Source organism: Somniosus microcephalus, chromosome 3, assembly GCF_052327205.1.
Source record: "Somniosus microcephalus isolate GS21.2 chromosome 3, FLI_Smic_1.0, whole genome shotgun sequence".
Classification (NCBI taxonomy): domain Eukaryota; kingdom Metazoa; phylum Chordata; class Chondrichthyes; order Squaliformes; family Somniosidae; genus Somniosus; species Somniosus microcephalus.
Genome location: NC_140989.1, coordinates 112,711,078 through 112,724,138, shown reverse-complemented (window position 1 = coordinate 112,724,138; position 13,061 = coordinate 112,711,078). Strand labels below are relative to the sequence as shown.

General features: G+C 41.9%; 1 protein-coding gene across 2 annotated transcripts in view; it reads right to left on the bottom strand.

Annotated features, from left to right (window-relative positions):
- The window catches only part of LOC147121264 (rho guanine nucleotide exchange factor TIAM2-like), a 433,746-nt gene that overhangs the window by 211,729 nt on the left and 208,956 nt on the right, over positions 1 to 13,061 (bottom strand). For both annotated transcript variants that reach the window (XM_085981489.1, XM_085981486.1), the window contains exon 9: positions 4,061 to 4,207. In XM_085981489.1, the coding sequence (XP_085837615.1) occupies positions 4,061 to 4,207 (147 nt within the window). The remainder of the gene's footprint in view (positions 1 to 4,060; positions 4,208 to 13,061) is intronic.

Sequence of the window (13,061 nt, the reverse complement as noted above, 5' to 3'; positions counted from 1 at the left end):
CATACTCTCTCTTTGCCCCGCTTATTTTCTTTTTCTGTTCCCCTCTGAACTTTCTATATTTGGCTTGATTCTCACTTGTATTCTCAACCTGACTTCTGTCATATGTGCTCTTTTTCTGACTCATCTTACTCTCTCTCTCTTTCGTCATCCAGGGAGCTCTGGTTTTAGTTGCCCTACCTTTCCCCTACGTGGGAATGTACCTTGACTGTGCCCGAACCATCTCCTCTCTAACAGCAGCCCATTGTTCGATTACAGTTTTGCCTGCCAATCTTTGATTTCAATTTACCCGGGCCAGATCCGTTCTCAACCCACTGAAATTTGCCTTCCTCCAATTAAGTATATTTACTCTAGATTGCTCCCTGTCCTTTTCCCTAGCTAATCTAAACCTAGGGATACAATGATCACTGTTCCCTAAATATTCCCCTACTGACACTTGCTCCACTTGACCCACCTCATTCCCCAGAACCAGATCCAGCAATGCCTCCTTCCTCATTGGGCCGGAAACATACTGATTAAGGAAGTTCTCCTGAACGCACTTCAGAAATTCTTCCCCCTCTCTGGCCTTTACACAATTACTATCCCAGTCTATATTAAGATAATTGAAGCCCCCCATTATCACTACTCTATAGTTGCACCTCTCTGCAATTTCCTTGCAAATTTGCTCCTCTATATCCTTCCCACTAGTTGGCGGCCTAAAGAATACACCTAGTAGTGTAATGGCACCTCTAACCAAATAGATTCTGTCCTTGACCCCTCCAGGACATCCTCTCTCTCCAGCACTGTAGCATTCTCCTTAACCAATACAGCTGCCCCACCTCCTTTCTTTCCTTCCCTATCTTTCCTGAACACCTTACATCCAGGAATATTTAAAACCCAATCCTGCCCTTTTTTGAGCCAGGTCTCCGTTATCGCCACGACATCAGATTCCCATGTAGCTATTTGTGCCTGCAGCTCACCAACCTTATTTACCACGCTTCATGCATTTACACAAATGCACTGTAAACCTATCTTAGACTTTCTTGTATGCTCTCTCCGTGTACCCTATTTATACTGAACTAGGGGACACAGCTGATTAAAACACTTGGCTATGTATTGTGCTTTAATTACCTTTAGATGACCCTTCCAGCACACAATTACAAAGGCTCATTATAAGCATTAGCTCATTGGATAACAGGATATGCAAGATATAGGAGTCAGTTTAAAACTATAGCCATGAGCTGCTCAGCTGTTCTATGAACCTGGGACTTTTACTATGTACACTTCTATAGACAATCAGATCACTAACAACAATAATTTATTTGTTAAGTACACCATTTAAGTCCAAAAATAAAGACAAACCAACTGTCAAAATGTCAATGTTAATTGGTAACTACCTAAGTATTCGACTAAGAGTTGGTGCCTCCATCTGTCTGGATGACTGTTACTATGCAAGGCATGCAGGAAATAATTATACAAGTAAAAAAAAAACTCTAGCAGATTTGGAATAAATAGTTTGCATTACTCCAGGTCCTGTCTAATCTAGCTTTATTTTAAATCAACAATACATATAATTATCAACTGAAATTGTTAACAGGTAGAGTTAACGCCAACCTCAAACTTTTACTGAAAAAAAGCATGCCCCCAATTTTGAATAAAGCAGATAAAATGAAACCCGAATAGTTTCAACTGCATGACTAGAGTTCAAGTACCTTACTTGATTGCCACCTACACTTGCGCCTCCACCAGGGGTTGAATTTGCAAGTCCCATTTCAGGCTTCGGTGAGGAAAAGGTCCCTCCCTGTCTTGCTCATCAGCACTCTCCTGATAAGGGAAAAAAAGCAGCACCTACATGCAACTGAGGAGAATGCTGCAAAATTAACTTTATTTCTTTCCCCTCCCTTTGGGCAATGGTGAAGACTGGAGTTGCAGGGTATTAAGTTAAAAAGGAAATACCAATGACTGGGCATCATTACAAACACTATTACAAAAATCCTATTGGTATTAGTGTATTATTTTAAGACATTATAAAGATCTCAAAAATATAATAAATAATAATCAGCATGAATTTCAAAAGGGAAGGTCATACTTGACCAACTTTTTTGAATTCTTTGAAGAAATAACAGAAACGGTAGACATGGGTAATGTAGTGGATGTGTATACTTAGATTTTCAAAAGGCCTTCAATAGTAGACTCATGACTACGATCAGAGCATGTGGAATCAGGGGAGAAGTAGCAGAATGGAAAGCAAACAGGCTACAAAACAGAGAGATGGGGTTAAAGGTAGTTACTCAGACTGGTAGAAGATGGGAAATGGTGTTCCACAGGGATTGGTGCTAGGACCACTGTTGTTCACCATTTATATAAATGATTTGATACATTTTTGTAGGAGGATTAAGGAGGCTACCAACTCCTTGGAAAATAAGAGTCTAAATGGGGTAGAGGAGCAAAATCATTAAAAAGTAGCAACACAGGTTAACAAAGCCATAAAACATGGAAACTAAGCATTTCTAGAGGAATAGCATGCAAAAGCAGAGAAGTTATGTTAAACTTGTACAGAACCTTGGTTAGACAACACTTCGAATACTGTGTTCAGTCTTGGTCTCCATATTACAAAAAGGATATAGAGGCAATGTGCAAGAAAGATTTACATGGACGATACCAGAACTGAGGGGCTATATTTATCAGGAAAGATTGAATAGGCTGGGGCTCTTTTCTCTTGAACGATGACCTAATAGAGGTCTTTAAAATTACGAAGGGTTTGATAGGGCAGATGTAGAGAAGATGTTTCCACTTGTGGGGGTGTCTAAAACTAGGGGCCATTACTATTAGATAGTCACTAATAAATCCAATAAAGAATTCAAGAGAAACTTCTTTACCCAGAGAGTGGTTAGAATGTGGAACTCGCTACCACATGGAGTCGTTGAGTCGAATAGCATAGATGCATTTAAGGGGAAGCTAGATAAGTACACGAGGGAGAAAAGAATAGGATATGCTGATAAGGTGAGATGAAATAAAGTGGGAGGAGGCTCATGTGGAGCATAAACACCAGCATAGGTCTGTTGGGCCGGATGGCCTGTTTCTGTGCTGTAAATACTATGTAATACAATATTATTTCTGTAATATTATCCAAGTTTAGTTGTAGAACTATTAAAAGTTAAAATGTATAGTTTTATTAACACAAGTTAGATATTAGTAAGTTTGGACTTTAACAAAAAAGCACAGTTGGAGATGGCATTTCTGATAGAACTTGGGTAACGATGGCAGCCTAATATCGCAGTATTTTTAAGTACCGTGACAGTCCCGATTTAAAGTACTACTCAGGTCATCTCAGGGAGATGAAGGCAATTTACATCCATCATACTGTTACTAGTTATTTGAAACTGGATATACAGCCTAACAAAATGGACTATAACAACTGAAAGCAATAATGGTCCGAGAATCCACCCGTGCATACTGGCCACCTGTTAGCTTCTGCGAGATTAATTCCAATCATGATGCATTCCTACGATTCTAACAGACACCTCAAGGCACTAACATTTCTATCAGCAAATGCTTCATAGGATTAGATGAAATTTAGTACACCTCACCCTACATCAATAGACAAAAAGTTTCCTAAAATATTATTGCTTTTTTGGTATGAATAGTACAAGACTCTAACTCTTAATGGGCGCTTCTGTAGGATACAAAATACTGACAAGGTTTCCAGTAGTTGTTCACAGGATTAAAGGAGATCAGAATGCTTCATCCTAAATCATGAAGAGCCAAATCAACAATAATACACTCAATCCTGTTCCTACAAGAAAGTCAATAGAAAACAGTGAGCTGCATTATGGAGATTTAACTATGCTTAGTCCGACATCCTTTGGATATTTTCTTTAAACAAATTATTTTACCCCACCTGTATTAAGCAATTCATAATGTTCACTTTGATTTTAAGGAATCCTCTCCCATATGGAACATAGCATTTGTATGATAAAGTTTTAAAATTACATTTTGCAAAGTACTTTGTGGAAGTTTGATTAAGAAAACAAACAACTCTTGAATGTTACTCAAATTTTTTGATCAAAAAAGTAAGACATGCCTGCATAATCGGGGGTCTCTTTTCTTTCCCTTTCCTTCCAAGATCGTCTAACCCCTTCAGTGAAGAGAACAAACCCTTTTTACTTCTTATTCGCTGAGACAGGGACAGCGTTCTTTTTCTGAGTGTTGCTTCATCTCTGGAACAATTCTTCAAAAGAAAACACAAACCATGTGACATTTATTCATTTTACTTCAGATTTCCATCGCTGGCACTAATTTGTTTCTTTTAGCCTGTGAATGTTTAAAGATCCCAAATCTTCTGAATTTTATGTATTTTCCATTATGAAAATGTAAAAAAAAGTAATGAAGTCAAACTTGAATAAAAAAGTGCAATTATCTAAAAATGAATGGAAAGTAAGTTTGGAATTGTAATACGAAAAGAAATCCTCGCAACCTGCTCACACTTTGTGACAGTTTCTCAGAAGAGTTTAAACTCTGTAAAGGTATCTGTGATTCCTAATTTTCCGAAATTGATTTTATTGACAGAACTGTAGAATGGTCCGTATTCAGATGCTTTATAAAAAGTAAGCCACATGTATTGCTGTAATTAACCAAAATGATCAGAGCAGCCAGTTTTGAAAATAGTTGAATTTTAGATACATAAGTAGTCACGTAACTAAATATTCAAACAACATAAAACCATAAAGGTTTGCTGCACTAGAAGCAGCCATTAGGCCCATTGTGTTTGTGCTGGCAATCCAAAAATAATCCCACTGCTCACCCCATATCCCTGGGCATGAGTCACTGATAAAGTAAAAGGTCTATTTAAAGAATTGGGAGGAGCCAAGAACGCGGCACTTAATCCCAGTTTATGGGATTTTCAAGAATATAACCGGTGATTTGTGAGAAGAAGTGAAAGGTAGCTCACAAAGCATCATGAACACATTTACTGTATCTAGTGAAATATATACACTCTCTATGGGGCATTTACACACACACATTATGAAACACATGGTTCACATATGTTACATACATTTTGTTTTAAAAGAGCTATGTGGTTTAATTTTCACCAGAGGCTTCTTAACTTAAAGAAATAGTTGGACTACTTACCTTAGCATTTCTCAACAACATAATTTTTTTGAACGACAAATATTAATTACTGGCATGCTGCACTGAATGCATGCTTGGGGCAGTTAAACTGATTATAGACTAAATGGCAGTCTTAGCAACACATGTGGCACAAGAAGCAAATAAAATTAATTTTAAAAAAAACTATTGGAAGATCTAATGAATTAAAATGAACATGGTCAGGACAGCAAAGTTTCTGTGATCTCACATGGAATATTGTTCCTTAATTTGACAAAACTTCCCATCAGGAATTCATAATATGGATTCAGATCATTTGGTGCTCTCAAGCGCCACATTGTTCTGAAGACACTTACTTTTAAGATTAATGTGTAGAACACAGTAATGCAGAGAACTGAGACAACTAAATTACAAACACAACAGGGCAAAAATGTTGGAGATTAACTTGCATCATTGCTGTGCAGTACAGAGCATCTAAATAAAAAGCCCATTTTACTCCCAAACAGGAACCTAATAGTAGATATATGGAATAGAAAAGGTAATGCTACATCAAATAACTCATAAAAAATGGGCACCTGGTTGAAAACAGTGATGGTGAGAAAGGTAAATAAATGTAGAAATACTCTTTAAAACACAATGGTCAGTGAGCTGCTCAGACTAGAGTCTTCATCTATGGTATTCAACTAGTCAGAGTTAAACAACAGTGTAGATTGAAATATTAGGTAGATATTTGGGGGGCTGGGAGTCCGGGAGAAATTTCACAGCTTTCATGTGGTTATGCACCTCCTTCAGGAGATTAAATAGGTTGCTGGAATAAACAATGGTATGAACTGCACATGCAGGAATTAAATTGAATGAATGGTGCTTTCTTGTGCTAGACTTCCTATGATCCAAGAACATCTCAGTTTTTGGCACATTCCATATCAAGGTGTAAAGGAAAATACCCATGTCACAGCTGTTCAAGAACAACCTTAGTGGCCAGACAACTGCTTTTTATCCATAGGTGCGGACTCAGTTCTTGCTAAAAGGTACTTATTTTAATAGTCCCGGGAAATGCTTCCTCATCACACAGGGAATGGTTTTCATTTTGGCTATTGATATGCAGGATGAATATCATAAATTTCCACTTCTATAACATCAGTTCTCCGAGAGCTGACTGCACAAGTGGTGTAGTGGAAATATTTTGTATTTTATGACTCAGTATTATACATTATGCAGACAACTAGTGATTATACCCGTTTTTTGTTAGCTCACAGGAGAAAAAAAACCACAGAAAGGACAACATCTCAAAAAGTTGCTTTACATGACATGAGTCTTCCATACACATTTCGTTCTTTCACCAATTTCCAACTAAATTTCTGTAGAACATTGGTTTCTTTCATACATTCGGTTCACAGCTAAGGGAACTGAAAGAGAGGAAGCATTTGTTAAGCGAGATAATCTACTTCTCTAGGCAAAATTGGGCTATCTTGCATTTAACCAGGACTGGCAGTTACCCAATCTACAATTAAAAAAGGATTGTATATTTTAATTACATCAAATTCCACAGCAATATTAAAAATATTGTTCTTTGTTTCAAGATATAATTTTAATAATTTTGTAATAAAAATCTACATTTATGGAGTCCTGCAGCACCAATGAATTTCTATTGAAAAATGTTTGTGAAAGATTTAGGGCAGAGAAGGTTAAGGGTAGAATTGAAAAAGGTGTTCAAAATCATGAGTAAAGAAGGAGAAACTGTTTCCAGTGGCAGAAGAGTCAGTAACCAGAGGACACGGATTTAAGGGGTTTGGCAAACGAATCAGAGGCGACATGAGGGAAAAAAATTAGGTAGCAATGCATTGCCTCAAAGAGTGGTGGAAGCAGCTTCAACAGTAACTTTCAAAAAGGAATTGGATAAATACTTGAAGGGGAAAACTTTGCAGGGCTTTGGGGAAAGAGCAGGGGAGTGGGACTAATCAGATAGCTCTTTCAAAGAGCCGGCACAGGCTGCATCATTCTATGATTCTATAATAGAACAAGTCTAGGCAACCATAGACCAGTTAGCTTAACATCAGTGGTAGGAAAAATACGGAACCTTTATTGAACGATGCAACAGAAAAACATCTGGAACCGAAAATATAATAAAAAAGTCAGCACGGATTTAAGAGGCCACATACACCTAGAGTCTAAATGGGGTAGAGGAGCAAAGGGATCTAGGGGTACACATTCAAAAATCACTAAAAGTAGTGATGCAGGTTAAAAAGGCCCAAAAAAGCAAACCAAACATTGATTTCTAGAGGGATAGAATTGAAAAGCAGAGAAGTTATGTTAAACTTGTATAGAACCTTGTTCAATCTTTCCTGATGGGTATAGCATATCAGTTCTGCTATCATTCTAGTAGATCTTTTTTTGTACCTTCTCCAGGGTCTCTATATCCTTTTTATAATATGGAGACTAGAACAATGCACAATACTCCTAGTGTGGTCTAACCAAGGTTCGATACACGTTTAACATAACTTCTCTGGTTTTTAACTCTATCCCTCTAGAAATGGGACCTCTTTATTCTTCCTACCAAAATGTACCACCTCAGACTTATCGATATTCAAGTTCCTTTGCCAATTACACGTCCATTCTGCAGGTTTATTAATGTCTTTCCTCTATTTTGTTGCATTCATCCGCTGTATTAACTACACTCCCCAATTTGGTGACGTCCGCAAATTTTGAAATTGTACTTTTGATTCTCGAGTCCAAATTGTTGATGTGAATGGTAAACAACAGTGGTCCCTGTTGTGTATGTACCTTTAAGGGAATAACTGGTCTTAGGCTGCAGTACCGGCACTGACCACCCCTGTATAAAAGGCCCTAGCAGGCTTCTGTAGTTTCAGTTTCAAGCTGCCTCTTGTTCAGTAAAGTACCTGTTAAACTGTTCTCCCGAAGTCCGTGTATTATTGAGGCGCGGACTTTACAGTGGCGACGAGTAAGTTCGAACTCACCTGCAGTGTGGCATCATCTCACGGGGATCTCGCCTGAAAGGAAGGTCCTGGAAAGTCGTAGTCTGAGCAACGGGCGTCGACCGAGGGCAACCGCCCAAAGAATCCATCGGTGTTTGGAGAATTGCGGGAGAGACTGTGGTTCCAGCGAATCGTGCTGGTAGCAGGTAGCGCGTTGACCCTTCCGGACTGCGGCGGGCTCAGGCTCGATCGAGCGGCTCTACAAATCGGGCCGCGCAGCGTCGCCGGGAAAAGAAAACAAGAGAGGGAGGAGCGCACAGGGTGCGGTCGGTGCTCGAGAACAGGACAGTGGAGAGAAACTAAACGGGGGGGGGGAAGGAAAGCGAGACGCGCCGAAGCTGCGGGTCGCCGCCATTACCCCGTAGAACGCTAGGAGCAGCGTGGCAGTAAGGGGAAGAAGCAAAAGCACGGGAGGCGCCATTTTATCCCGTTGGGGAAGAAGCAAAAGCGCGGGAGGCGCCATTTTATTCCATTGGGGAAGAAGCAAAAGCGCGGGAGGCGCCATTTTAAATCGCCCAAGATGCCGAAAAGTGGCAGTATCACTGCTTTCGACAACGAGGTAGAAGACTGGACTACGTACGTAGAAAGAATCGAAGTGTACTGCAAGGCAAATGAGGTGGCCGATGGAAAGAGGGCGTCGGTATTATTAAATCTGATGGGTGCGAATACGTACGGCCTATTGCAGAATTTAATTACCCCAGCTAAACCAATGGAGAAAAGTTTTGAGGAGATTGTTCATATCTTACAGGAACACCTAAGCCCTACACCACTGCTGATAGCAGAAAAATTCAAGTTCCATAAAAGAAACCAGCACAAAGATGAGAGCAATGCTGACTATCTTACGGAACTACGCAAGTTATCGAAGCACTGCCAGTTCGGAGCAGGACTGGCAGACACCTTACGGGATAAGTTTGTTTGCGGGCTCCAGAGTGAAGGAACCCAGAAACGACTACTTTCAAAAAAGGACCTGACGCTAGAACAGGCTTTCAGCGTGGCAGTATCCTACAAAGCAGCAGCACGGGGAGCTGCGGAAATACAACAGAAACCACAAGAATACAGCGCTAACGAAATGGCGTATGGAGCCTAAAAGTGCTATCGCTGCGGCAGAACAACCCATGAGCAGGACTGCTGGTTTAAAGACAAAATATGCAGGCAATGCGGGAAGATGGGACATATAGCAAGAGTCTGCAGGTCGGGAAAGAAGACCAACACGACAAGAACTACTAAGCAACAGTACAGGAAAGTAAAGAAACTGATAGATAGTAGTTCAGAAGATCAGGAGAGTGATAAGGACTCCGGAAGCAGGCGACTAAGTTGTTTAAAGCTACACAACATGATCGCAAAAGAAGATCACCGAACCATTTGGGTCACCCTCATGAAAGCAGGGTCCCCAGTGAAGATGGAATTGGACACAGGATCAGCCCTAACTGTCATGAATCAACGAGACTATGAGCGGCTATTCTCACACATACCCTTAAAGGACACGTCCATTGTATTGAAGACATACACGGGGCAAAAGGTCTACCCCAGAGGAAAAATAAGGGTGCCAGTTGAATATAACGGAAAGGAAACACAGAAACTATACATGTATATACTACGAGATGGAGGACCACCATTATTGGGACGTGAATGGATCCGAAGACTACAATTGGATTGGCATTCCATTCTGGCACTAACTGTGACTCACAAAAAAGATGATGACGTCGCACCTGGACGTCTGTCACAAATTCTATCTGACGCGGAAGAGGTGTTCCAACAAGGACTTGGGACTCTAAAAGGAGTAAAGGCAACCATAAAGATTGAGGATAACGCAACCCCAAAATTTTTCAAGGCCAGACCGGTGCCATACGCGATACGCCCAGCTGTGGAAGCTGAACTGGAGAGTCTGGAGCATTTGGGGGTGCTGTCCAAGGTGGACTGGAGCGAGTGGGCCACACCCATCGTTCCTGTAATGAAGAAAGCATTGAGCAGCACGCCTGGGGAGCCAAGGAAGGTTCGCATCTGTGGGGACTTCAAGGTGACTGTAAACCCAGTCCTGCACACAGTACAGTATCCGCTTCCACGGATAGAAGATATTTTTGCCTCACTATCTGGAGGGAAACGTTTTACAAAGATTGACCTGGCTCAAGCGTATCTACAAATGGAGGTGGAAGAAGCATCTAGGAAATACCTCACGATAAACACTCACAAAGGCCTTTACCAGTACAATCGACTGGCATTTGGGGTAGCATCGGCCCCGGCTATGTGGCAGAGGGCAATGGAACAAGTCTTGCAAGGGATCCCGGGGACCCAGTGTTATTTGGACAACATCCTGGTTACGGGCGAAAATGACAATTAACACCTTGCCAACCTGGAACAGGTGCTCACGAGATTGCAGGAATATGGGCTATGAGCCAACCGTCCCAAATGCGAGTTCTTCAGGAGACAAATCTCGTATTGTGGCCACATGATTGATGAGGAAGGGTTGCATAAGTCGCCGGACAAGATTGAGGCTGTAGTCAAGGCTCCAGCACCAGAAAATGTGTCGCAACTGAGGTCGTTCCTCGGGTTGGTGAACTACTACCATAAGTTCTTGCCGAATTTATCTACAATTCTGCACCCACTGAACGCCCTTCTCCAAACTGGTGTAACATGGAAATGGAGTGATGAGTGTAAGCGTGCCTTTCAGGAATGTAAATGCCAAATCACTTCAAAAGAAGTATTGGCCCACTACAACCCAACACTAACGATTCGGTTGGCATGTGATGTGTCACCTTACGGCATTGGAGCGGTGCTGTCACACAAATTCCGTGACGGTTCAGAGAGGCCAATAGCCTTTGCATCGCGCTCGCTAACCTCAGCCGAGCGTAACTATGCCCAGATTGACAGGGAGGCCCTCAGCCTGGTGTGGAGGTGAAGAAGTTCAATCACTATCTGCACGGGCAGAAATTCACTCTACTGACTGATCATCAACCCCTGGTCTCAATTTTTAACCCAAAGGGCGTTCTGGTGATGACGGTGCAACGGCTGCAAAGATGGTCACTTTTTCTAGGGGCACATCAGTATGACAGAGTACAAAGGTACGAAACAACATGGAAACGCTGATGGGCTGTCGCACCCACCGTTGCCTACGGCGGAAGAAGCACCTGCAGTGGACCCTGTGGAGATATTCCATGCGACCATAGTCGAATGTTTGCCTGTCACAAACGCAAGTATTGAGAAGGAAACCCGAAATGACCCGACACTCTCGCGGGTCTATGATTTGACGGTGAAGGGATGGCCAGCATATGGCGACTCACTGTTGCCAGCATTCTCGCCGAGGGAAAAGCTGTCAGTGTGCCAGGGAACCTTGATGTGTGGATCCCGAGTGGTAATTCCACCCAAGTTGAGAGGGAGATAGAGTACTCAATGAGCTTCACGAGGGTCATCTGGGAGGGGTAAAAATGAAGAGCCTAGCCAGGGCATTTGTGTGGTGGCCGGGAATCGATAAAGAAATCGAGGATATGACCAAGAGATGCACAGGATGCCAGAAGGTCCAAAACGCTCCACTACAGGCCCCGCTACATCCATGGGAGTGGCCCTCATCTCCATGGCAACGGGTACACATTGATTTCGCTGGTCCATTTATGGACTCAATGTTTCTAATCGCTGTGGACGCCCATTCGAAATGGCCAGAGGTCATTAAAATGTCCTCCACCACCACGGAGAAAACTATTGCAGTCCTAAGGACCATCTTCGCCAGGAATGGGTTGCCAGAACAGATCTGTTCCGACAATGGCCCACAGTTTGTGTCTGAGGATTTCCGGAGGTTCCTGAAGAATAATGGGGTGAAACATTACACATCTGCCCCATATCATCCAGCCACAAATGGATTGGCTGAGAGGTTTGTTCAGACCTTTAAAAAGGCCATAAAGGCAATGTATAATGACGACATACCACTGCAACACAAGGTGGATAACTTCCTGTTTGCTTACCGGAATGCGACACATGCAGGAACCAACTAAGCTCCAGCCGTACTGTTTTTCAACCGGAGACTAAGATGTCGCTTGGATTTGCTCAAACCAAACATAAGACGAGATGTTGAGGATAAGCAGTTCCAGCACATAAATGAGAAGCCAACCACGAGCTTCAAGATAGGGCAACCAGTCTTGGCCCGCGACTACCGAACAGAAAAATGACAGCTAGGCACGGTATGCACACAGCAGGGACCACTAATGTACACAGTGGACGTTGGAGAGAGCATCGTGAGACGCCATGCTGATCAGATTCTAGAGTCACAGGAACAAGCCAAACCTGTACCACAAGCATGTGCACCTGGTAATGAGCCCGAAATACAGATTGCGTCTACCTCAGAAGCAGGGGTATTGGAAGCTGATGAACCAACCAATGACAATGAGCCAGAATTGACTCCACCGCCAGAACAGGATACTCGAGAAAGGCGCTATCCAGTCCGGATCAGGAAGCCTCCTCAAAGACTGAACTTATAAATGACTATTTCCGTTGATGTATATATTACTGAGGAAATTGTAATTGTAATTATTTATTATTTAGTTGTTAAATGAATGTTATGTACTGTTTATCTAAAAGGGGAGGAATTGTTGTGTATGTACCTTTAAGGGAATAACTGGTCTTAGGCTGCAGTACCGGCAGTGACCACCCCTGTATAAAAGGCCCTAGCAGGCTTCTGTAGTTTCAGTTTCAAGCTACCTCTTGTTCAGTAAAGTACCTGTTAAACTGTTCTCCCGAAGTCCGTGTATTATTGAGGCGCGGACTTTACAGTCCCAGCACTGATCCTTATGGAAAATCACCTCCCACCTTTTGCCAGTCTGAGTAACTACGTTTAAACCCTACTCTTTGTTTTCTGTTTTGTAGCCAGCTTCCAAGCCATTCTGCCAGTTGTCCCAATTCCACATGTTCTGACCTTAGTAACAAGTCTACTATGCAGTACCTTATTGAAAGCTTTTTGGAAATCTAAAAATATTATGTCCACTATGCATTACCCTT